Source organism: Jatropha curcas, chromosome 3 (assembly GCF_041381405.1).
Source record: "Jatropha curcas cultivar XTBG-Jc1 chromosome 3, XTBG_Jcur_1.0, whole genome shotgun sequence".
Classification (NCBI taxonomy): domain Eukaryota; kingdom Viridiplantae; phylum Streptophyta; class Magnoliopsida; order Malpighiales; family Euphorbiaceae; genus Jatropha; species Jatropha curcas.
The window spans coordinates 5,920,083-5,947,231 of NC_143153.1; the positions used below are offsets into that span (position 1 = coordinate 5,920,083).

The 27,149-nt window shown below is 31.5% G+C and overlaps 2 protein-coding genes across 6 annotated transcripts; one reads left to right on the forward strand and one right to left on the reverse strand.

The window, feature by feature from the left end:
• Window positions 1–4,347: 4,347 nt before the first annotated feature.
• LOC105641500 (hypothetical protein) lies at window positions 4,348–7,899 on the forward strand. The gene is made up of 2 exons (XM_012226064.3): window positions 4,348–4,713; window positions 5,464–7,899. Exon 2 carries the CDS (start codon window positions 5,577–5,579, stop codon window positions 7,716–7,718), a length of 2,142 nt encoding a protein of 713 aa, XP_012081454.1. The 5' UTR covers window positions 4,348–4,713; window positions 5,464–5,576; the 3' UTR covers window positions 7,719–7,899.
• A 7,169-nt stretch (window positions 7,900–15,068) lies between these two features.
• On the reverse strand, window positions 15,069–20,180 carry LOC105641499 (CCCH-type zinc fingerfamily protein with RNA-binding domain-containing protein). Of its 5 annotated transcripts, none has more exons than XM_089719585.1 (8): window positions 19,786–20,180; window positions 17,599–18,584; window positions 17,333–17,500; window positions 17,042–17,221; window positions 16,244–16,320; window positions 15,958–16,128; window positions 15,747–15,864; window positions 15,069–15,652 (listed from the first exon to the last, which is right to left on the reverse strand). In XM_089719585.1, exons 2-8 carry the CDS (start codon window positions 18,564–18,566, stop codon window positions 15,583–15,585), a joined length of 1,752 nt encoding a protein of 583 aa, XP_089575711.1. In that variant the 5' UTR covers window positions 18,567–18,584; window positions 19,786–20,180; the 3' UTR covers window positions 15,069–15,582. The 5 variants fall into 5 exon arrangements, with proteins under 5 accessions (XP_089575711.1, XP_089575709.1, XP_089575712.1 ...); XM_089719583.1 differs by having other exon boundaries at window positions 15,747–15,873; window positions 19,786–20,179; XM_089719586.1 differs by having other exon boundaries at window positions 17,608–18,584; window positions 19,786–20,176.
• Window positions 20,181–27,149: the final 6,969 nt, after the last annotated feature.

Here is a 27,149-nt window from a genome sequence, read left to right on the forward strand (position 1 = left end):
AATTTTTTAAAAAAATTTCATTTATAAATAAATTTTATATTTGGATAATAATAAAATTTATTCTAAATATTACTACATTAGACTTATAATTCATTAATTTTAATAACTTGTACTCTTTTTATATTTAGAATTCATCTGCAAATTCTTTAAATTTTGATAAATTTTGATTTAAACATAATAAATTCCACAAAATTAAACTACTCTGTGACTCGTCACTCAAATTCAAACATTGAACAAAGGAAGACTTGTTAATGTTGGGTTTTGCATTCTTTTGTGAAAGCCTAAGATGATAACTAGAAGTCTAGACTACAAGTTTAGGTTTGTTCCAACTAGTTTACAATTATCTTTAGCTAAATATTTATATGATTGAAAATAAATTACCAAAAATGTGTAGACTGGGCTTATGAGTAAAAATTTTATAATTTAATTTTTAAGGATAGATGTCCTAACTTTATAATGTAGGTGCCCTACAGTTCTAGGGTAGGAACCTTTATTATAGTCTAAATCAGGGCACTTGTCCATAGACCCTATGGTAGGAAGACATGCACGAACTTTGTTTTTTTTTTTTTTTTTTTTTTTTTTTTTTTTTTTTTTTTAATTTCTTCATATTTAGCCAAAAATCTGCAAATACCATAGGCAGTGTTACCCTTCCTTTTGTCTATAATTTCTTTTTTTTTTTTTTCTCCTTATCAAAGCTTGCAAACTATGAAAAAATCTAATTGTCATAAACCTATATTCCTATTTAGCAACAATTGATTAAGAAGTTGTCATAACTTCCTATATTGCCAAGACTTAATAATCTTTCTATTAATATAAAGCTTTTACAATTGATAAACGCCATTGATCACTCTAGAACATGGAAAAGATTTATTTACACTCGATGGATGAGTTTATTTATATGTCAAATCAATTACGAATAGTATTTTAGTTTAAACAAGAGTATTTCTGACTATACATTAAGAAAAAAATGAACAAAATAGTATTATTTTTTTTAATTTTTTTTTTATTGACTTGATATATAGAATCATTCATTACATATTTTGAATTCATTTATACCAAACGAATCACTAACATTTTTCTTTTTTAAGGTTATCTATTATTATGTGCACTCGAATGTCCCATTTGGTAATTAGGTCATGTTACTTGACTTGGTAAATCTATTATTACCGTTAAATGATTTAGTAGGTTGAATTTGCATTATAGCCATTATATTGTGGAACTGAAAATGGGTTTTGTAATAAATCAAGTAATGAGAATTCTTATATTCTCCCATTTGGTAATTCTTATATTCTTATATTCTAATATATGGTTTAGATTTTCATAAAATACCTTATGTCTTTATATTCTTCTTACTATCTATTTCAATAATTTAATTATTATTATTATTTTAGTCTTTTTTTTACAAATTTCTCATTTCATTATCCTTATCCCATCAACTAAGCACATGAATGTAATTTGAATTTCAATTCCATTATGCTTTTTTTTTTGTGAAAAATTGAAAATTCATTGATGAGTATAAGTTGAATACGTCATAATTTTTTCTTAAGAATAAGTAATATAAATATAGAAAATTGAAATTTTCTGTTTAAAGATGATCTTGGCAAAATCGGTTAATTTTCCGGGTAAAAATTGGCCAATTTATAAATAAGACGACAAAAAACTTTCTGCAATATCATTTCGGACATTATTTTTTCAAAAATTTTGTTACAATTGACATTCGCATGAGAGTTTAATATATCAAACTTTAATGAAAAAATACCCCGCACTACCACACTCTACTAATAAAAGAAATTTACCCAAACTTGAAGATATGAAGTCTCCAACCACAAACAACTAACAATCCATCTTGTATTTTCAACTACCGGAGATACAAAATATCTATATAAAAATTTCTGAATAACGAGGAACAACTCCATAAAAGGAAATAAATTAATGATCCTACTAATAGGTACCAAAATACTCAAGATTTATCAACTATTACAAATCTGAGAAACTAAATCAAAGTTTTATTCCAAACAATCACATATTTAGAAATTATTAAAAAGAAAATTAAATAAAAAAAACTATAGAAAGGGACGAAAATGAACTATCCCCGAGCAAAGGAGACAACCGAGAGAGATAGAGAGAGAGAGAGAGAGAGAGAGAGACTGGGTTAAAGAATGGCAAATTTTTTATACAATGCAAGTAATTATTGCATTGTGCATATTAAATGGCTAAATATATAAATATATCATTATACATTATAAAAAAAATTCTTATGGCATCTCAAATTTCATAAGACTTAAAAAAAAAAAAAAAAAAAAAAAAAAAAAAGAAAACCTCAAACTTTTGTTGAGCCGAGTAATAAACGGATAACAAGCATCTAGGAACATTATTTTAGATATGAGACCTAGAATAATTATAGAAAGCTCTAGCAACTCCAAGAAAATTGCAGCATTCGTAAAGGCTTGCGAGCTGATTCCACCTTGCGAAGCTAAGTCGAGCTGAATAGGGCCCCTTCGCACAATACACTGTCTAAGTCTGTGTCTCAATATGGCTGACCTTTCATCACCATCTTGAGTCCGATGCAACACTTGTCTTTGGAGTCTGTATGAGGCTTTTAGCATGACATATGATAAATCATGGATACCACTCCTCTTGCCGCCAAATAACTCCATTTCAAGCCTGCCATATTTTCCATATAATCGATAAAACATATGCTACTCGGGTAGCATCGAGTTCGTGAAGTACCTGCAGAAAAAATTATTTCATCGAAAATAAATTGAGTACCTTATCTAGTCCACTCTGTCTCTAAACCTCCCCACCATATTACACCGTAAAAAAAACATGATTTATCTCTTCATCCTCCGTGCACAAACAACACTGCTTTGCAATTCTCATAGCCCTCTCCACTAACTTAACTCTAGTAGGGATAACACCTTTCAACAGTCTCCACATGAACTCTCGCATCTTAGGGGGAATTATAAACGCCATAATCTTTTCCGCATGTCTCCCTCAAAACGCTCTCCTACCCTTCCTAGAATTCGCAAGCTAAAAAAGCACTCCGATCGCACCATGTAAATCCCCTTCCTCACAAAATGCTATATAACACAAGCTTCCTTTTGTCTCACTCGTAACAGAATATTCATTATAGCACGAATATCTCGGGTACTAAGATGCTCTATTATCCGATTTGCATTCCAATTCCCCCTTTCCCTATCTATAAGATCAGCAACTTGTAGATCCTATACTATAAGGCCATACCATCTTTCACAAAAAAAATTTCCATCGTGAGAGACTTATTGTATCCTTAAAATTATGAATATTAGTAACTTTGTACAATCTCCACAATGTTAATAATAATTTTTTGGTGATTTGACTTTTATATGAAAATATTGATTTGATGTGCGGTTATTATAAATTTTATAATAATAATTTTCACATTTTTTAATTAATCAAATTTTATAAGAAAGAAATGTTCGATAGAAAATTTTATAAGTTGGTGATTAATAGATGCAATTTTACAAGTTAAATTATTCAATACATCAAAGTAAAAATTAAGACCGCCATAAAACTTTCTATTCCATTCGTTACTTCATTCTAAAAATAGTCTTTAAATAGCAATTAGTTATAAAAAAGAAGCTATTCGGTGATAAAATATATTTGAATTCAACAATAATCTATAAAACTTAAGTCGTATTATTAAATCTTCTCTTTTAATATTAACAAAAGTAATCACAAATAACGAAAGTGTTTTTAATATTAATTCAAGTGTGGGCTAGTTTGATCTTTCTATCTCTTGCCGAATGTCATTCAAAGGAAAAAATTGCTTCCTGCTGTGTAGACTACAGCATTATTGAGGTCTATTAATATTAACCATATGAATTAATATTTTTAAATTCAAATTTCAAAATTCCATGAAAGTGTTCCCTTAAAAACAACATCATCATTTCTGTATATACAAAAATCATGCCTCAAAATTTTCTCTTACTATAGATTTGACAATATAAATCATGCCTCAAAACTATAAGAAAATATTTACTTGATAAAATTTAAAAATTGATTTATGTAGATATCTCGAAAATGCTAAAAATAATAAAACCACTCATTTATTGTTTTCTCAAAAGTAATAATAATTATATAAAAAAAAAACCCTGACTTCTAACTTCTGACAAACACTACCCAATCAAAATAAAAAATATATTAATTAATAACACAACTACAATTATTAAAAAATAAAAAATAGAAAGCCAAAATGGAAAAAGAAAATGAAATACGTAGAATACGCACCGTGGCGTACTATAGCAAGTTCCACCATTAAATAGTATTAACACCGTTTACTTGCACTGGAAATTATCATTTTTATTTATTAATTTTCCCTCAATTTTCTGATCGGCGATCGACAGGAGTGTCCCAAATCCTCGCCGCCGATTCCCCTACAATCCCTACCCGAACTATGACCCACATGACAACCCAAGACCCAATTCACTAATCATCCGCTTAGAAAACCCTAAATCTCTTTATCATTTTTGTACTTTGTTATCATCTATAAAAATAAGGAAGCAAAAAAAAGTAGTTTGTGGGTTGTTTGTGTTTGTGTGTGTGAGATAGTGTGTTTACAGTACAGTGATATTCACGAAATCAGGTCACTGTCTTGATTTCCTCGAGCTTACAAGTACACGTGGCGATCTGGGTCTTGCTTCACTTGCCATTTCACTGTTCAAATCTCAGCAAGTGAGTTCTTATCTCTCTCTCGTTTTGGGTTTTGGGAATTTTTGTTGTGGTTAGTTTAATTATTTGCAATTTAATTGTTACTGTACTAGTGTGCACTGTGATTTTTGTGTGGTGTGGGTTTAATTTTTAGTGGAGAATTTGGAATTAATTATCGAAAATCTAGGGTTTATTAAGCTTCGATCTATGTGCATTTCTTTTTGATGTTAAGTCAGTGAATTTTGAGGTTTTATTTGGGAATTTGAGCTGAATTTTAATCTCTTGGGTGTTAGTGATCTGAGATTTTGATTTTGTAGCTGTCTAATATTTTTTTTTCTTTTTTTTTTTTAAGAAAAAAATTTCACCCGGGTCTGGTTGGTTAGTGGGAAATTTGAGGAAAATGAGGAAATTGTAGAGATACCAAACTCTGGTAAATCACTCTTACATGGTTGATTTAGTTGATTTGCAGTATAGTTTTTAATTTTAATCAGCACAAAGGGAGGCATTTTAGATTTGAATTCGCAGTCTTCTCCCCCCTCTCTTTTCTTTACATTTCTCAGCAATCAATGAGAGCTCAGTTTGGTTATATTTCTTTTGATACTAGATTTAAATCCCAAGAAAATGGTTTCTATATGTGCTGTTGCCGGTACATTAGATTCATCCCATTGATGTATTTTGTTTGGTCAATTAAGAATTTACTTTGAATTAATTTTGAATGCTACTTCTGAAGCTTGATACCACAAGGATCTAAACATTCTGATAAAAATATTGCAGATAAGAAAATGCGGTTATGCGTGAGAATTGGGTATCTTGTGCTGTTATGCCTGCTGAGTTGGTCATAGCTTTTATATTGAGATATTGGCTTTCTTAGTGACTTTAATTTTTACATGGAAGTCAACGTAGAGGAGGCCCTTAGGGCAAAAGAGATTGCCGAGAAGCGATTTTTTGAAAAAGATTTTGCTGGTGCAAAGAACTATGCTTTAAAGGCAAAATCTTTGTGTCCTGGACTAGAGGGTATATCTCAGATGGTGGCCACATTTGAAGTTTACATCGCATCTGAGGTTAAATGCAATGGTGAAATTGATTATTATTCAGTTCTTGGACTGAAGCCTTCTGCTGACAGAGATGCAGTGAAAAAGCAGTACAGGAAGATGGCAGTGTTGCTTCACCCTGATAAGAATAAAACTGTGGGTGCTGATGGGGCATTTAAACTCGTATCTGAAGCATGGACCATGTTGTCAGATAGTCTTAAGAGGAGCTCTTATGATCTCAAGAGAAACAAACAGATGGCACCTTGTGTTGTGCAGACAAATTTATCTTCAGTGCATACTGCTGGGGTAACAGGATATAACAGTTGTTCCAATTCATCAACCTCTCATGGTCTGGATACCTTTTGGACTGTTTGTACTTCTTGTAAAGTTCAGTACGAGTATCTAAGGAAGTATGTGAATAAGAGACTTTCATGTAAGAACTGTCGAGGTACTTTCGTTGCTGTGGAAACAGGGACTGCTCCAGTGAATGGTTCTTTTCCTTACTGTCCCTGGTCATACGTTCCTGGTAGTGGGTATGGAAGTCATGGATATGATGGAGTTACCTATGTCCCAACCGCTACTACTGTATTTTCAGGAAATGGAGTCTCAGGATTACACACTGGACATGGCTATGAGTATGTTTCAAATGTGTCATTCCAGTGGAGCTCATTGTCTGGGACTTCCAGTGGAGTTGTGGGTCACAATGGATCATCTACTGTATTAACTGATGCTGTTTATCAGGCTAATGGAAATGCTACTGGAGCAAGAGCAAATTTCAAACCAGCAGCCAATGGAAAGCGGTCAATGAAAACTGCCATAGGTAATGTGAATTCAAATGTCTCTGCTAGCTACAATGAATCCTCAGCTCCAAAAGCTGGTAGACCGGATAAGAAAAGGAAGGTTGTCACTGGAACCACCTTTAGAAATGGGTATGAAGAAAAGGGATTGAAGCCTCCCTCGGAAGTTGGATTGGCTAATGGAAATGCCAGTGTCGAGCAGAACCCTAAGCTTTCGAGTACAAATGAACTTCCAAACAGGCGAATTTCAATTGCGCCTGCTTTTGATGCTAGGAAGTTGTTGATTGACAAGGCAAGGACTGATATCCGTAAGAAATTAGAAGATATGAGATCTGCTGCTGCTGCTGCTGCTGCCTCCGCCACTGCTGCTGCTGCTTCAGCTGCAGCAGTTAAAGAGAACAAACAAGTTCAATCAACAGAAGCAGGAGCGGCTCTGAATAATTCAGATGTTCCTGGCCATCAAATAAAGGCAACCATAATTGCACCGATCTCAATAACAGTGCCTGACCCTGATTTTCACGATTTTGACAAGGATAGATCGGAGGAATGCTTCAAACCAAAACAAATATGGGCTATATATGATGAAGATGATGGCATGCCTCGCCTGTACTGTTTGATCCGCCAGATTGTCTCAGTTAAACCCTTTAAGATTCTCATTACTTACTTGAACTCTAAAACTGATAGTGAATTTGGGCAAGTGAATTGGATAGATTGTGGGTTTACGAAATCTTGTGGACACTTCAGAGCATGGAATACTGATATTGTCGATCAAGTGAACATTTTCTCTCATCTATTGAAAGGGGAGAAAGCGGGCAGGGGTGGTTGTGTTCGGATATACCCAAAAAGTGGAGATATTTGGGCTGTTTATCGGAACTGGTCAGCTGATTGGGACAGATCAACTCCAGATGATGTTAGGCATCAGTATGAGATGGTAGAAGTTCTCGATGATTACTCCGAAGCTCTTGGAGTCTGTGTCGCTCCTCTCGTCAAGTTGGCAGGTTTCAAGACAGTATACCAGAGGAACACGAACAAAGATGCTATTAGATGGATTCCAAGGAGAGAGATGTTACGCTTTTCTCACCAGGTACCATCTTGGCCTCTTGAAGGCGAAACATGTACTTTGCCAGATAAGTGTTGGGATCTGGACCCTGCTGCAACTCCAGATGAGCTGCTTCATGCTGTAACAGAAGCAAAAGCTTAGGCTAAACAACCGGTCAAGCAGCAAAGCAACGGTGGTTTGGAGTTCGTTCCATTTATCATTCTTATAGAAAATTTTTAGGTTGACTGTACAATATTTCACACTTGGTTCAAGGCCAATGCAAACATTAACTTCATATGATTTTAGATAATTTGATGTTTACTGAGGAACGTTGTGTCTGGAATTCTGAGTCCAGTGACTGTTCAATGAGGCCGTTGTAACATTTACTGAGTAGTTACAACAACTGATTGCGAACGCAACAGATGACGAGAAAACTGTAATATTTGTATGATGGATGGGCCACTATTTAATGCCAAAGAATTGCAAGGCTCAGTGTAATTGAACTGCTAGCCTCCTGAATTTCTTGGTTCTCTCTCGTTTTTTAGGCTTCTGATTCCAGCAATACATGTCCCATCCCATCATATGAATTTGCATATGAATTTTGATTTTTTTTAGTTTGTTTATTTGAATTTTCATTTTTCTGTTTTTTTAAGAGCCTCTTGAGTCGAAGGATTAAGGGTTTAAATTCTGATAGTGTCTTCGCATTTTGATATTAAGAGAAACACGCATGACGCTGAAGACTAACACCCCTTTTTCTAAAAAGTTATTCATAAATGAAGCTAATCCATATATTGATGCGTTCGCAAGCGAAGATCTGGAAAGTATTGATATGAGTTGCACGATAGTAATTGATCCTGTTATGCCATGTAAAATCTGTTGCCTTAATTGGAGAATCTGCCTCATCTTCATATCCTAGTATTGATTGCAGAATCCATTTGATTAACAATATGCAGTGGAACTGTTATACCAATTTCAAGCTGCACCCTCTTGAGTTGTTTGGGCTGTTTAGTAACTCTAATGGATCTCATAGCCCAGCCTCATATTCAATTACTACTCTTCTGGTTCATTTAAAAACCTTATTACCAAGAGAGAGACCCATTTTTCTTCTTTGAAAAGACTACAACTAAATCTTTAACTGTATAAAACTAACAGGAAGAAGAGAAGAAGGAGAAAGTATTGCTTAGCATACAAGTGCCCTGCTTTGCTTGCTTGCTGCTTTTTAATAATATGATTACATGCTTGCTTCACTGTCACTGTTCTTTCTCATTTTAAAATAATTTTTTCACAATCATATTCTAACTTGAATTTTCATTTCCAGCAAAAACCTACCACAAAAAGATAAAGAGTCAATTTAAATCAAGGTGATTAAAGTGCAATATTATTAGTTTTTGATTTATTGTATTGAACTAATTTTTGTGCACTAAGTTGTTTCTTGTGGATGAGGTTTTCATTGTTGGGTCAAGAAATGAACAAATGCTTTTCTTGCAAATTCTTTTTATCTGTTATGTATATATGGTGTTAAATGCTATTAAGACACCAAAATTGAAATTAAATTAAATTAAGATTTTTAATTGAAATTAAATTAAATCATATTTGGACACACGCGAAATTATATTATATTGAATTAAGATATTCAAATTAAAATTAAATTAAGTCACAATTGATTGAGTTTACTATTCCTTTTGTCAATAAATATAAATCATTTCATGATAGTTATTTTATCCACAAACACAAGTCATTTTGAGAACATGAACGAGTTAATGATGTTTTTTTTTATTTTACTTTTTTTTTATATTAAATGCTATTATTTCTATAATTTTTTAAAACGTAACTTAACTAAATTAATAAATATTTTGTTATAATTAGGAAAATTAATCGTTGTTTAATCACCATGCAATAAATCTTAAAACGAACTTATAAGGAAAAAATATTTAATGTGGATGTTAATCAATAAGCCAATGCAAGAACGGAGCATGCTATCCAATGCATGTTAATTAATAGACGTTCTTTTACTATCTCCATTTCATTTTTACATAGAAAGTGGAGCACAGCGCGGATTAAGAAAATAAAATTTTTTTCCACTATTTTTCATTTATGCCCCTAAACAATATTTATTGCTTCTAAAGTGATCTAACTCTTAATTCCTCAAATTGTGTGACTATAAATAAGGGCATAGAGGACATTTTATCTTGGACAAATTTTCATATTGAGTAATTTCTCTGTATAAATGAAACAGGGATAGTAGACAAAAATTAGTTTGCATAGGAATTAAGGAAAAGAAATTTTTTTTCTAAATTTACCTTCAACATTACATTTATTACATCCTTCTTCACTTACGGTCCATTTTCTCGTGCTCTGATCTCCCAGTAAAGTCAATTAATGGCTAAAACTCAAAAATAACTGTTTTAGATTAAAAATTTTAAAATAATACAATGATTGAAGCAAATCTTGCAGAGAGTTAAAATCATTTTGGAGGGAAGATTCCACCAAATTTTTTTTTTTTTAATTATGAAATGTACTCATTTGAAAATTTGCATTGAGAAATTTGATTTTGGAGCCAAGATTTTAATTCAACCTGAACTGTCTCCTCATCTTCTTCATAGATGACCTCTCACATATAACAGTGGTCTACATCTAAGTTTTTTCACATGAAATTGCAAGAGAAAAAAAAAAAAAAACAAAAGTTTATCTTTCATGACTTTTTCACAAATATTTGATTTGGTCCTCACACCTTCTAATTCTCCCTCTAGTTTTGAAATTGTTCACTGTTACTCATAAAGTTTTATGATCTTGAATACTTTACATGACGTAGATGATATACCATCTTCCTCAAAGTATGTAGCTGTGCGTTTACTGAAACGATGCTAAAGTTTCTGACAATTCATCCCCTATTTCTGAAACAACAAGGATGACGAAAAAATATTAGCGAAGAGGTAAAAAACTTTAACTACAAATATGCTATTGTTTGAAATGCAATGAGTGTTAAATCAGTGTTCTATTAAAAAAGTTGCAAGCTTATGATGTCTTTTCTACATATGATCTTTAACAAAGTGCTTTTTGACTTTGCAGACATGCATGCTTGAAGTCTTGAAATATTTTGAAGGGTATAATTACAAGATTCCTCATTTTTCTAAGGATAGTTTGACGAGGAATGAAAAAATTGTCATCTTCAATTAAATTTGATATAGGCATTCTAAAGGAAGCAATACAAGCAATTCAGCTTATGTAGATAACATACAATGCGTCTGTAGATGTTTTATTATGAATTGTTCAATCCTCTTCGGTGTCTAGGTGCACTTTACATTAAGTTGCGCTGATTTTGTATTCTCTAGATTTACATAGATAAGTAAAAAAGCGTGCACCAACTTTTTGAATGAGTAGTACTTTTACATGTTTGTAGTTAAGTTCAATACATACACAATCAAACTTATTTTTTTTTTTTTTTTTTTTACACGCATATCTCTATTGTTTTCTTTTTAGACCTCACTGTCTAAAAAACTAAAGAGTGTTGGGAAAATCGCTATTTTCCCACCCTTCGGACCGGCTTCAAGCAAGAACAAATGAGAAAATAAAATAATAACTGAGAAATTAAAGAGAATAAATAACACGATAATTTAACGTGGAAAACTCCCCAAGTGGAGAAAAACCACGACCGTTGCCAAACGACAACCAAGAAAAATATTCACTATGCGACAAATTGTTACAACCACAACTACAAAATATTTTTCTAACCGACACCCTCAAAACACCCCAAATATTTTATACTACAAGGGACTCCAAAATACTTGCTTTAAATTCCTAATATAAAATACATTCAAGTATTTTTGGTGTGTTTTTGTGTGTTTAGAAACCTAAACATTAGCTTCCTTTTATAGCCAAACCTACCACCCTCTTTTGCTCATCTCCTCGATGTGGGATTGAGCAAAACCTTTTTTTTTTTTTTTTTTCAACAAAGGCGGCTAACAATCTCCACCTTGAAAATAAAATATAAAAAAACACAATATTGTCTGCTACCGACAATTATAATTCTTATCGTCAAGAATTATCATACTCCACCATAAAAGAGTATCGCCACTTGGAACCACTTTACCGACTCCAAAAATTTTCCATCGGCCATGTCGGATCCTGCTAATAGTTTATGGTGCAACCCTCCTGTTGACTTTTTCGAGAGTTCATTAGCCATCGACATATTTTTTCCACCACACACTTTGCATCAACTGTCAACCAATGCCGTGCGCATTTTCGTGGACCACCTACCAATAATCTGTCCTCTTCCATGGCATCTTAACAGGTAGCAATCATGCCATAAGGACTCACATCTCTCAATTACAGAGAGATCACATCATCTCCTTCATCACAAGAGATCACATTGGCAGCAACAACGTTAGAGCTTCTAGCCGAATCAGCTCCACCGTTCGGGCAATCCTTCCTCACGTGTCCAGTTTGACCACAAACCCAGCAGACAACCTTCCTCTTTTCGGAGCTTTTATTCTTTTTCCTGGTACCGACAGATAAAGCTGAATCCTCATATGATTTATTTTTCATTTCATTCAGTCTTCTCTCCTCAGTAAGGAGCTTACTAACCACATCCGCATACACCACTTCCTTACTACCATATTTCAGAACAGGTTTCATGTGCTCATATGTCGAAGGAAGTGACAGGATGAGTCGGAGAGCTTTATCTTCATCTTCGGTTTGCACTCCAAGAGTTTCTAATTCAGAGACGATGCCGTTAAGAACACTCAGGTGATCTGACAGCTTTGTACCTTCCGTCATTTTCAACGTATGAAATTGCTCCTTCAAATATAACCTATTGGATATATTTTTTCTCTGGTACAATTCTTTCAGTTTCTCCCACAACTCTTTTGTCGTGGACAATCCAAGCACATTAGTAAGAACATTTTTTGCTAGACACATGCGAATTTGACTTGCCGCTTTGATATCCAGCTCCTCCCATTCTTCATCGCTAATCTTGGATTTTTCTGAGTCTCCACTGCTACTGTCTTTTCCTGAATTCTTTCCGCTGACTGGTTTACCCTTCAAAACCTTATGCAGTCCAGACTGAATCAACACGTCTTTGACTTGCACTTGCCACAGTGCAAAATTCATTCTCCCGTCAAATTTCTCAATCTCACATCTCATAGTCGACATGCTTACTTGTGCTTATAACAGTGAACCCAATAATTAATGAAGTAAACCGATTCGGCAATACCCAGGAAAGATCACAATGATCTCCTAGACAATATTACCATTCCACGTAAAATCTCAGTTGGACGAAGGGGTCACAAGTGGTCCCACTTAAAATCCGACCTTCTAGACAGAAGTTACGTGCACGGTATATTATCAGAACTTTTGTACCAGAATAACTTCAATAATTATCGTCAGGACCTTCACCACCGGTACTCAAGCACACCAAAGCAAAGTTCCACCCACTTCAAGACGTCCAAAACTCCACCTGTTTTTAAAATAAAATAATTTCTAACAACAGTATTTCTAATGTGGAAGATCAGACTAAGCTGCAACCACAGTGCATACTTATAATTTAAATTACAAGAAATTATTTTAACACTAAAAACTCCGCCTAACAACTAGGTTCTGATACCACTTATTAGGAAAATCACTATTTTTCCGCCCTTCGGACCGGCTTCAAGCAGGAACAAATGAGAAAATAAAATAATAACTGAGAAATTAAAGAGAATAAATAACACGATAATTTAACGTGGAAAACCCTCCAAGTGGAGAAAAACCACGGCCGTTGCCAAACGACAACTAAGAAAAATTTTCACTATGCGGCAAATTGTTACAACCACAACTACAAAATATTTTTCTACCCGACACCCTCAAAACACCCCAAATATTTTATACTCCAAGGGACTCCAAAATACTTGCTTTAAATACCCAATATAAAACACATTCAAGTGTTTTTTGTGTGTTTTGGTGTATTTAGAAACCTAAACATTGGCTTCCTTTTATAGCCAAACCTACCACCCTCTTTTGCTCATCTCCTCGATGTGGGATTGAGCAAAACCTTTTTTTTTTTTTTTCAACAAAGGCGGCTAACAAAGAGAACATAAAAGTACTTCAGTAATGTGATCATTTTAAAAACTAAAACAACGAACAAACAATCGCCCTAGAGAGGTATGATTTTCAATTTGTGAATGCGAGTTAAAACTAAAAATCATTGATTTAGGATTTGGAATGGGCACAATCTTTTAAATTGTGCATTGTTGTTTGAAGAGAATTATAAAAATGGTGTACATATGACTAAAATTATGCTCATAAATTGATTTTTCTTGCATTTTTAATTAAAGTGAAAAAAGAAAAGGATAAAACAATTGTCTTCTAAACGTAGCCTCATTAAATGTGTTTTCTATATTTTGTTTGTCACTATCATAATATTTTCAGATATTGAAAGCTATATAAAGGGCAATATGGACTTTGTACCTTCATTTTTTTACCAAAATATCAACTTTGTCTATATAAATAGATCACCCTAAATAGAAAGAAAGTTTGTCAAAAAAGGAACAGAGGGAGTATAAAACTTCTTGCATATACTTTAAATTTTTACCCATCCCTTATTTGATTGGTTCATAATTAAAGTAAAAAGAGAAAATGTTTATTTGTTTTCCAATAAACAGAGCAACTAAATATGTTGAAGATACTACACAATTTCTAGTGAGATTGTACTAATAACAAATTGTGCAATTTAACAGTAATCCTCTATCCCAACATATAAATCATTTAATATTTTCATACAAAAATTAAATAAATAATTAATTCTCCTAAATTATAATAAAATCAATAATAAATTGACTAAATTATTTTTTATCCAAAATTAATAATTATTTTTAAAAATATTTATTATATTCGATATAAATAAAAATAATATTAAAAAATATCATTTATTATTTCTTAAAATACTCAAAACGTTTTTTATATTGAGATAAAATGAAAAAAAAAAGACTTATATTTCACACGATAGAGTATATGTTAATTAGATGACCACATCAAAATCACCAATAAAAACCCTAATGGACCACGACAGCTTACTAGGGTCCACGAATCCATAAAAAATCAGAATATGGTCCCACACTTCCTTATCATATGCATCAAATGCCCACATCAAGACCCTTTAAGAACATGCAATTGTGTCTCTTTTATAAATAAATAAAAAAAAATGAAAAAGAAAAAGAAAAAGTCAATGATCTAATTGGCTGCCAGAGAACTTAATTGTAATATAAATAATTACTTATCAAAATATAATATTAAGCAATCATGTACTCCAACAATAATCATTATATGCATATTTTGATTCCACCATTTATGGGTCTCATAGGAAAATGTGGACCTACAAATTTTTTTTAAAGTATATCCATTTTATCCTCAATAAAAGATTTAACTTAATTAATAATTAACTTTAAACACATGACATGTTGGCCATGATTTTGATTAAGCTATGTAATGACTTCCCACTTATATTTCAAACTTCAAAGCCAAAATAAAGAATTGTAATTATACAAATTTAGTATAAATTAGATTTATTAGCATTTGTTACTTGAGTTTTGGCAGAGAGCTCTACAACTTTCTTTCAATCTCAAATCTGCATAATTTTTCTTTCAACTAAAAAGCAAACTATATATTACATTTTCTTTCTAAAGACCAATCCAAGCTCTACAGGCTTGCTTTTCTGTGATTACATTAATCAAAATTTATATTAATATTAAAAAACTTAGAAACCTGTAAAATATTAGCTTTTGCTGTCTTCTTTCTTTCTGTCTTCTTTGCAATCTCCTCTCCTCCACCATGGAGAAGTGAAGTAGTCCTTCATCTAGTAATTCTTCTCTCCTCCATTTCCTATGTCGAGTATTAAGCGACCGATCAGGTTTAGGTAAATTTCTAAAGAAAAATAAGTTCCTGTAGTATCAAACCCTTGAATGTAATCTTCGAAACCGGGCTCTCCTTTCTCTACACCTCTATAAATACTTCTCTTATGTATTTTTGTATTTTTTTTTTTCCCTTTTATCCTCTATATAACTGTAGAAATACCACTACCTATCGTTGATGCAAATGGGCTTTCTGGAAGGTTAAGTCCTTGGCTGCAAACGGAAAATCAAAATATGTATGTATCAGAACATAAACATACTGTGCTTTAAAAATAACAGCATAAGAAATGAATTTCCCGTTTAATACCTATCTTGGTCATTGTAATTAGTACTTATGTGCCGGAGTTTTTCTTCGCTCGAGGAACCATTGTTCAAAACGTCCAACAAATAATTGAAACGCTCGGCAGATGGGAACTCTGCTTGTTCTGCAGCAACTAACCAGTTGCAGCGATAGATCAATATTAGTCAAAAAGCAAGAAAATAAAGAACTAAATAAAAGATTAGTTTGAATATTAGACCTTCTGAGAACTTCAACTCATCCATTGAATAGCCAAAATAAGAATGATGGTTATGAGATTTTGGTGCTAACTGCAAATCTGAGAGACGCCTCCTCTCGAATTCAAGAACATTCCCGTGCTCTTCCATTAGCTGCTTCCTAAGTAATCTTGAATTATCACAAACTCTTGGAACTACAAAAATAGCCAAAAAAAAATGTATATTAAAGGAAAATAATATTATCCGCATAAATTATTATGATAGGAATAAAACAAAAAATTGTATATTTATCTGAAGCTCTTCACTCACTTGAATGAAGATCAGAATCTCCATCCATAAAGTGCGGGCTGTAATACATTGAATGCTGTATTTTCTCAGGATACTTCCTGCATCAAGATTTTCTTAAAACCATAAATATCAATTTGAAAGATAGAGATTCAAAGGTAATATACAACCATAAAAGCAAAACTTAAAAAGAAAAAAAGATGGGTACGATTCTCCTAAAACATGTTCCCTCTAATAAAAATTGCTGCAAATGTTACAAAAGAAAAGCAAGTTAAGGGATTATGATTGATTCACACTTAAGATTTCCCTTCAAAAAAAAAAAAGTTTCATTCCTATTTGTAAAAGTGAGAAGAGAACAAGAATCAAACAAGAGATTTTTTATTTACTTTTGAAAGCAGACTTAGTGTGGAAAAAGAAGCACTAGGTTTTGTCAACAAAGGGAGAACAAGCCAGCTGAAAGGTCTTCTGTATTATTGATGTTGATGATTGCAAGAAAGCATGAAAAGATAATCAAAATGATCAAAAATAGCAGAGAACCCTATTCAAAATAGAATCATTCTGTTTTTTCACAATGAGAATTCCTCTGGAAGAAAATATCTAAGGATCAAAATTTGTCTTGGCAGTTAGCTTTAGAAAAATAATGGGTCCATGTCAATCACATTTTGGTCCGATTATAAAGAAAGCAATAGAAAAATAACAATAACTAATTTTCCAAACTTTAACTATGTTTGCAAATCAAAAGTGACTGAATCTATCCACAATCCAAATAGAAGATAATGGATGCTGCACCTGTAAACAAACAAAAAAAAAAAAAACATTTACCTATCAACAAGCCTTGACTTTTCCCGGTAAGGTTTCACCAGTACACGAGCACCGCATACAAAATGAGGGTTTCCTTTTGCCAATATTTGCTTGACAGTCTCCACGAAAACGAAAGTGACAAATCCGAACATCCTCTTCTGTTGGCAAGGAATTCTAACATCTTGAACAGGCCCAAATTTGCTAAAAAAATCAAATGAAAAAGAAAGCTTTAAATATAATAACTCGAAAACAATTAAACAAATAGGAGAACCATTCAATTTTCCAAATAAAAAAACTCAACTATATCCTCACCTAAAGTAGTTTGAAACATCCTGCTCTGTAAAGGTACTTTCAGCTGGAAAGGTAAGATATATCTGTCTAGAACCAGCAACTATTCCACCAGGATCATTTCTCTCACCAGAGTAGTCCAAATACTTAGGGACATCTTCTGCTAGAATCACTGAATGTTGCCCGTGAGGTCTGCGTATTGAACAAAAACAACTAAAAGTTATATTTGAATTGTGAAGTCATAAAATTAAACGAACAATAAATCAAACAAGAGAATTATGAATATTTACATATTCGACCTGTCAATGACACGAATGCTATTCTTCAATCGAGCTAAAAGCTTTGTAAGGCTATAACCAGCCTTACCATGTCTCTGGCTCTCCGTAAGATACCCTTCTGCCTGGAGAGTCCTCCCGTATTTCTCATAATACATCATTGGTAAAGATGCAATTGAAACAGGCATTCCTCTTCTCGATTTCAAAAGCTCGGTAAGCTCCATTTCAAGCTTTTCAATAGACCCAGGTGAGAAAATATGTTCATCATTCGAAATGTCATTTGATTTAGGGCTAAAAATCATAGAAAAGCTTTCTGGCATTGGATGGCCATGGAAGTACCTACAGTTGTTTCCATGCTTGCAGAAGCCTTTATTGAAATAATGACAAATTTTAACAGGAAACTCAGGCATGCTTGGAGACCTTCTATTAGTTCTAGGACCTAATGCAGATTCTGAAGAAAAGTAATTACTTGAAAAATCAGAACTCACAGAATTAGCAAACTCTAACTGATCGTCTAAAGTCAAGAACTGCATTTGGTTTTGAAGCCTATAATCTTCAGCAACCGAATCCGAATACCCTTGTGTATCGAAATTGTGCACTTGTTGCTGGTCAGTAATCACTGCAGCATCCCAGAAAGAACTTACAGCAGCCCTATGTGAAGTAGCTGCAGGAGAGGAGACAGGGTTCGATGAAGCTGGCGAAAAGGGAGTAAATTGTAGAGGAATGTCTGAAACGGCCCCTGTTGGCTTCACTTGTGAAGGTGAGATTGGAGCAGAAGCAACTGCTAATTTGTTCAGTCCAAGATCACACTTAGCTTTACTAATCAATGAATAAATCGAATTATCCGGGCTAAAAGCCAACCGGATCATTTCTCGTTCCGCATGATCTTGTAACAGAAGATACCCTATAATTTTATTCACGTTTTCAGGCTCCAACTTCTGAATTCTACTGTATACAACCTTTGTGGACTCTGTAAAATCCATTTCAGAATATTCTCAACCCTGCAAAATGTAAAATGGCAAGTAATCTTAAGAAAATGGATTCGGATATGACTTCTGTGGAAATTCTGTTAAGATTGTTAATGACAGATAGAGAAGTACTATTTTTTGTAAAACAGTTTATAACACAATCAAATATAGATCTAACAGCGTAAGAAGATAGGAACATGAATGTTAATGAAAATTTACTAAAATTCAAGGCATTTTGAAAAAAAATTCCTTTTTTATTTCACCCCACAAAAGAAAATAATAATTCGGCAAATAAAATAACTATAACAAACAAAATATAGTCATAAAAGGAAGTATTGACAGCCAAATCAGAGAAAAGCTGGAAACTTATCACTTCAGAAAAGAGAAATATCAACAGGAAATACATGCATCTGTTCCTTTATTTAGCATAGAAGGAAATTTGATATTGCTTTACAACATCAAATTAGGGCAAAAATAAACAAGTAGCCATTCCACAGAAAACTTTTGCTTTTCTAAAATAATCAGAGAAACCAAACAGAAATTTTCACTTGCAAGTCTTTCAAAAATAAACTGAAAAATTCAAAAGGACATTTTCCTACCACCAAATGAAAAGAGACAGTTTCCATCTTCCCACCCTTAAAAACAGTTGTTTATGCTCTTCTTAGAAGCCCAAAAGAAACCATTAGAAGTAAGAAAAAGAAAAAAAAACCCTCTTCTTTAACCGTAAGCGAGAAGAAAACTTCACTGTTTGTCTTAAGAATAGGCAAAGAAAATAAAAATGGATAATAAGGAAACACAAAAGTCAAAACAGCAAAACCCACCATCTCAAACACAAATCTCAACTTCTCAATCATTCTTTTTGTTTGCAACATTTCTCAACAATTGACCGAAACAAAAGAAAATAGGAAGGAAAAAAGTTTCTTTTTTTTTTTTTTGTCAAAATTTCTTCCTCAAATTAACCATCACAAATCTTCTAAAAAAAAATAACACTGGAATGACAGAAAGTTGATACTCCAATAAATTAACAATAATTCGTCACCAAGAAACAGAAACAGAGGCAGAACGAACACTGACAAAAAAAAAAAAAATACTGAGTGATCCTCTACGCTAAAAATTCAAATTTCGAAAAATACCCAGATAAAAAAACAAACTTTAGCACGAAATTTAAAAAAGAGAAAAGAAAAAAAAGAATTTGAAACCATTTTTCAAGCAAAAAAATTTAGTAACAACGTACCTTCAAAATCTGTAAAAACATATGCCTCTCAAAAATGGAAAAAAAAAAAAAAAAAAGGTCAGTCGAACCAACTCAAGCCTTCTTCCATGGCCAAGCTTGGTTTATTACTCTTGCTCTCTTGTTCTGCGTATGCAACACCATTATTAAAAAAATAATCACAAGAACAAAAACCCAAAAATGACAGAAAGATAGCTTTAAAGAGCGCCTTGTCTTTAGTTCAAATCAACTCTCTCTCTCTTAAATATACAGAAACAAACACACTTTCTATCTCTCTCTAACATATGCTGAAAAAAAGCACATGAGGGAGCCATTTGATTTTTATATTTCTACACAAACTTTAAAATTAATCAATTTATCTCTCTCTTGTTTGATTAATTCTTATCTTGGTCTGTAAACTCTATTATATTTCTTTTTAAATTTGAAATTCTTCAGTACAGTTTCATAATTATTATTTTTTAAAAAAATTTACAGGTTGTACTCTAGTTGGAGAAAATTGCGCCAACTTGCTTGAGTTTCCTAAACTGAATTCAACCAACCGAAATTACTTTATTACCCTGGCTATCAATTTTAAGAAATTCTAAATTTTTTATATTTTTCGTAAATATCTATACGTCTCCTTGCTTTTCTTAGGAAAACTGATGAAACATCATCTTAGAGATGTCTGTGTTCCTGATTAAACTTCCACCGTTAGATTGTTTTTCTTAAAACGAACAAATAAAAATGAAAAACAGTGGCTATCTGTCTGTCTATAATGTCTGTAAATGGCAATCATGCAAATCCACTGTGGTCCCCACGTGTGATTACAAGATTAGCGGCTGTGATTTTACAATTCAAACAAATAAAAGTTAAAAAAATGCATGCTTGCCACGTGGATTTTTGGCTGCAAGCTACAGTCTGGTTTTAAGTGGTTGCTAGATATGGATAAAGTATACTACTTTGACCACTGGCAATTAAAATTTTACTTTTTTTTTTCATCAATTAAAAAAAATTATTTTTTATAGTATTTGCTGTCTTAATATGCATTTTTAGGGATCCAATATTGTATTATTATCCTTACCTAAATTAAAATCGCCTATAATCTTAAAAAATATTTTATTATTTCATTAAAATTATTATTATTAATTTGATGGATATAAATTGCTATAGATATTCATTCAAACGAAATATAATTTATAATATTCTTTCAATCTATTTAGTCTATTATTATAAATAATTGTTTTCAAATTTATATATTATAATAATATAATTTCCGTGAATTTTGTGAGAATGTTTAAAAATTATTAAAAACAGATAATCATCATTAGTTTTTTAAGGATAATGTAAATGTTTGATCAAATAATTTTTAGAAACAAAATTTGAAGTTTTTAAAAAAATATTAAAGATCAAAATATATAATAAATTTATTTTTTTTTTTTTTGAAGAATAAAATTTTTTAAAAAGTAATTAAGTAATTATATTGTCTTTATTTTAGTGTACAGCTGTACAAGTAGGGTACTTACTGTCAGCGTCTATGTCCTATCTGGCAAGGCACTAGCAGTTCTCCGCGATTGGTGGCCAGAAAATCACTGCCTTTCTAAACCAGAAAAAAATTACGGTAATTTAAAAATCACAAAAACAAAAGGATAAGTAAGTGGATTTGGTAAATAATAGGAAATGTGAGGGTAATTCAGGTAAAAGAGCGCTTTTGTTTTAGGATGACCGGTTCAACCTGCAAAAAAAAAAAAAAAAAAAAGTGGACGTGACAGTTACCGTCAACTGCTGATGGAAAATAATTAGATTTTGGAATCGAGTTTAGATTCCAAGAGAGAAAAACAAAAACAACATTTGGATGTTACAGTTTACCGTTAAAAGCGAACCTTTCTGTGTGAAGGTAACCGGTGATTTCTTTTTGCTATGTTTAGTGGTTATATTAAAATCATAATATGGATTAACAGGTGGTGACAAAAATGATGAAGTGGTTAACTAAAAGGCCTGGATTAGGTTATAAGGGTATTGACAGTTGAGCTTATCAACGTTATATGATAAGCTGTATGATTGGCGTTTTCATATTTAAAAATATATATATATATATAGAAAAGTGAAAGATGATGAGTTTGAATTATTTCTATTTTATAGTAAAAGTAATTATTAATTTATTAAATATTATTAAAAAATTAAAATTATTTTTTAAAGGGAAAAAAACCCATTATCTTATAATTACAGTATTATATCGTAGTGAGGTGGCAATGATATTGAAGATTAGATGGTGATAAAGGTTTGCAACAATTAGTACTCATTGCACGGACTTAGCCTATTTTTTTAAAATCCAAAATAACTTTTTCTATAAAGCCTGCAGAGATTGTGGTATATGTCATGTTAGGTTCATCATGAGAGGCTTATTTTGTTGACCCACATTTTAAAAAGAAAACTAATTTAAAAGTAAATTTTTTTTTTCATAAAACTTTTAAGGAAGTAAAATTAAAAATTAAATAAAAACTTCTAAAAATCATAATAAACTAATTCAAAATAATTATAAAAAATATAATCTTATCATTTAATAATTTATACTATTATTTAGTTTCTCAACTATATTTAAATAGACCAAAGTATAAAATTCATTTTAGAATTTAATTATATTATTATACTACTTAATTTTCCATTGCTTCTCTATTAATTATTAATTATAAAATACCGTTATTTATTCCAAGAATGTGGATTTTCCGTGCTAATAACGTTGCTTAATTAATCGGATGTTGAGCCTCACGTTTTATATTCAATTTATTTGCTTTTTATTTCATCAATTTATATATCTTTATAAATAAAATATATACGTAATTAGAGGCATATAAAATATTTATGTTTCAACTGTAGCTTAACAGTCCTTGTCCTAAATAAATAATTAATTGCCATCTGAGAAAAATTATCGCAATTGGATATTATTTTATCATTTTTTTTATATATTGATAAAAATATTTTTATTATTTTATCATTTTACAGATTATTTAGTTCTGAAGGTGTAGATGTTGCAACCCATTTCTTAACTTGGATTTTTATTTTTGATTTCCTTCCTTTATGTTGTGGTAATTCTTTTTCTAGTTCTCTTCTCTTACCTTGGGAGGAGTCTCTAAACGAACTTTTCTTTTGCTTTAGGTCATTTATCAAGCCGCGGAAGAGTATAGGTGTATTGCGGAAACTATTTTCATGAGTGTAATTTACTTGATTTCGATAAGTTTTTCTCCTAATTAATATCTTCAATAATAAAATTAATATTTTAATTGCTGATAAAAAAAAATTATTTGAACTAAAAAATTAAATTCAATTGATTGGGTACATGAGGAGCGAATACATTAAAAGTATATAATTCCTTCATCACTTAATCTAAGAATAATTATTTAAGTGGTTAAACAAATTTAAGATAGATGTACTAAAATAATAATAATAATTAATAGTTAAAGCTGTGGCAAATTGCCACAATGAAGCAACTTTATTAAATTGAAATGTAGGATTGGTTGTTCTGTTGTTCTAAAAATAATTTGTGGATAACCATGAAATGATAAGTCTGCGTAACGTGCTGTTTGGGTGACACAAGAACCATAACACTAGCCGCATTACTTGTATCCAATTAAGAAAATTTTTAGTTTTTCCAATTAAAGATTGCCTTAAACAAGCAACAGAGTCTGAAGTTATGCTTTTGCATGTAAGTTTCAGTAAGGATGCTTTTTATTTGTGAAATTTTATATATAAATATAACACTATTTCTTGCACTCATTTTATAATATAACAGGGATTTGTCTACTATACAAACCACGTTCAGAATAAATAATGCAGTTATTTTTTATATATTTATATAGCGATAAGTGTATTTTTAAATTCAACAATTAATTATATTCAAAAAGAAATTCAATAATCAATAAGGATGCTTTTATTTTTATATAAAGTTGTTTCTTGTATTTTTTTTTTTATTTTTTTTAATTCAAATAACTGACGAAGTTATTTTAAATAAGATCATTCTCGTAACAGAGAAACCTGTTAAAGAAAATAATTAAGTATTAACAATTCTATTTTTGTTTCCATCGTGAATAGTAAAATAAAGAATTGTTTTTGAATTTTCCACATTCTTTTAGGCATAAAATTAATATTGTTTAAAATTTGTGTCTCTCCTAATTATTATTTCACATATATTAGGCCGTTACACAATATAAGGATAACTCTCCCCTTAACTCATCAAATTAATGAAAAATAATTGTGGTCGAGTGAATTCAAACTTGAGACCTCCTACTCCTCACATGAATGAGAAAACCAATCAAATCACCCGATGCATCCCACATAGCCCGCGGAGTACATCCTGGGCTAGTGTATAAGGCTGGGTTCAGTCCTTCTCCTACGAGCTAGTTTTTGGGGCGAAGTTAGGGGTCCAGATCCTTATTATTTGGTATCAGAGCTCTGGCTTCGTAGGATCGGTGTCTCATGGAGTTCGTCAAAACGCCGACTGAGGCAGTCGGGTCTTATGGGGGTGGGGATGATGCATCCCACATCGCCCGCAGAGTACATCCTGGGCTAGTGTATAAGGCTGGGTTCAATCCTTCTCCTACGAGCTAGCTTTTAGAGCGAAGTTAGGGGTCCAGATCCTTATCATCACCACCTAATTAGTTTGTAGTATTAATTATGTAAGTAGTTTCTTGTTGCTTTCTTTCATTAAAAAAAAATAAAAAAAAACTCAAATTTTAGAGTGTATATAATACTCCAAGCACTCCAAAATAAAATAAAATAAAAAAAAACCTATAATATGCACATGCCAGAATATGGTGTGGTTCAGTTTTAACTTTGAAGGCATTGATTCCGCTGCCAGTATGCATATTAAAATAATCAATAGAATTGTGTATCCATTTTTGAACATGCTTAAGAATGGTCACATGTTATTAATTATTATTTTTAATAGCTAAGTATCAAATTAATATTTGTTGTTAAGTTTAGTATTCAAGAAATGCATTTTGATGCTATTTGTTTAAAATACTTTTGACAAATTAAATTTTCAAAGTTGCATGATAAACTCATTATAAATCGCAATGAAAATGTTTTTTTTGAGTATTAGAGAAAATGATTTCAATTTGAATTTATTGTCAAGTCATACATGCATTTACCACTAGACTATGTCTTGATGTGCATAACTGCAATGAAATTAATCAATAGTGAAAATCCAAATTAAATGATTTTTGTTATAATTATTATAGTAATTTTCCATTTTCCTTCTAGAAATTTATGAGAATCTAAAATCTGTTTGTTTCTATAAAATAACTTGTAGGAAAATATTTTTCACAATTTTTTATTATTTGAAGCGTTCAGGAAAATAAGTCAATGAAAAATATTTTCCTAGTCAAAGGAAAATTAGGTCATTTTGAAAGGACAATAACTTTCCATTTTCGCGAGAGTAAAACATTTTCCGAACATTGATAAATCTTATAAATCCAAATTTTTTTAATTTGTTAATAATTGTAGTTACTACCAGCATTTACCACCGGTCACGGGCAGCCACCACCACTGGCCACCAGTGGCTTTCATTTTTTATTTATTTTTTTTTTTTTTTGCATTCTTCTCATATTTAACAATAAAATTTCTATTATTATTAATATTTTTTATGGTCTTATGATATAAAGACTTTAATATTTTTAACTAATTTTCAACATTACAACCAAACAATAAAAAATAAATTATTTGAAAAAAATAAAAAAAAATATTTTTCAATAAATTATTTTTTTACAAATTATTTTACGGTAACATATGGAAATAAGATACCGGGTGGCTTTTGCTTCACATGCATTTCAAGGTTATCCTTTCTAGCTTTTGCAAGAAAACATGTGGTTCATAAACCATAAACAAACAAAACAAGGCTAAAAGTGGTAGAGGTTCAAACAAACAAAAAGAACAATGGAAGGGAAATGTTTTTTGCTTGCTTATCCTCCTAAGTCCTATCCATCCTACAATTATCCTCAGCCGTTGGATTTTCTTATCAAATCTTGGATGATGGACACAAGTTTTTCAAATAAATATTAATTGGCAATTGGATCAGTACTGAATTATATTTTTAAATAAATTTTATATCTAAAATTAAGGTTGGAAACTTAGAATGTGTAACTTTAGAAGGGTTTTCTTTGAATATTATTCAATATAAAAAAGATTTAAATAAATAATAAAGTGGAGCCAATACGTTTCACCAAAGCTTGAATTTGATGATCACGACTGCACCAGCAACCATTTCTGCAATAAGTTTCATCTCTCACTTGTGAGTTGCAAGGTTTTCAACTGCGCCATGAGCAGTCATCTCTGCGCGCAACAAGCTTTGTAGCTCATCCAATTTTTTACGAACTTGATTTCAATATTGATAATTTCTCTTTCTTGAAATTCGCAGGTCATATTTGCAAGATATTTTTTCCACTGTTAAAATATTTTTTTTATTAGCAAATCTAATTTATTCAAGTAAACTAATACGAGCTAATGAGCTCCTCGATGCATTTCAAACTAAAATTTGAAAAGTTTAAGTGAAAAAAGCATAGTAGTCCTATAACAAAGAGCAAAACATATAAAAAGAAAGCTGTAATTTCTCTTCTTGAGTTAACAAAAAAAATTGAAAATGAATAAAAATGCTCCAAAATACCAATTTTCTTTTTAGCTAAGCAATCTGCAAAATGATTAGGTTCTCTAATGATATGTTTAAACTCTACGTTAACCACCGGTTAATCATCTACCAATATGCTTCCAAATTATTTCTTTAGTTTAGAATGCTGTTCTTAAATTACTAAAGCCATATTTACGTAATTGTTGATATTTACTATTTATGCTTATAATTTTGGCTTGGGATTAATTTGTTTTATCGCATTATGGAATTTTATCTATTAATATGTTTTAATATTATTTCTTTATTGCTTAATCCTATCTACAACTCCATCCACCTTCAATAATCTGCATAGACTGCAGGCAGCCGGTGATTCTTCGCCGGCAATAGCCATCTCTCTGCTTTTATTTACCTTTCTTTTTTTTTTTTTTTTTTTTTTTTTTAGTTTTCTCCGCCTTTTAGGACTTTATCCAGAATTTATCCAAGAGGAAACGAGGGTGTTATAACATCATGGAAGACTGATAATTTAGAGAAGTTTTTTCTCCCTCTTTTTGTTAACAGATTGCTCATACAATTTTTGATTCGTTGTTGGCAAGTTCAAATCTAGAGTTCAAGAGTTTCTCCCAAGATCTAATCTCTAAATCCAAAAATGATTATGGTGGTAGATATGATGATGTCTATGAATTTTTCCTTTCATTGTTGTTTTTGTATGGATTTGAAATTTCTTTAATGATTTCACCTTTTTCTAGATCTTGTATTTTAAACTTGATTTGAT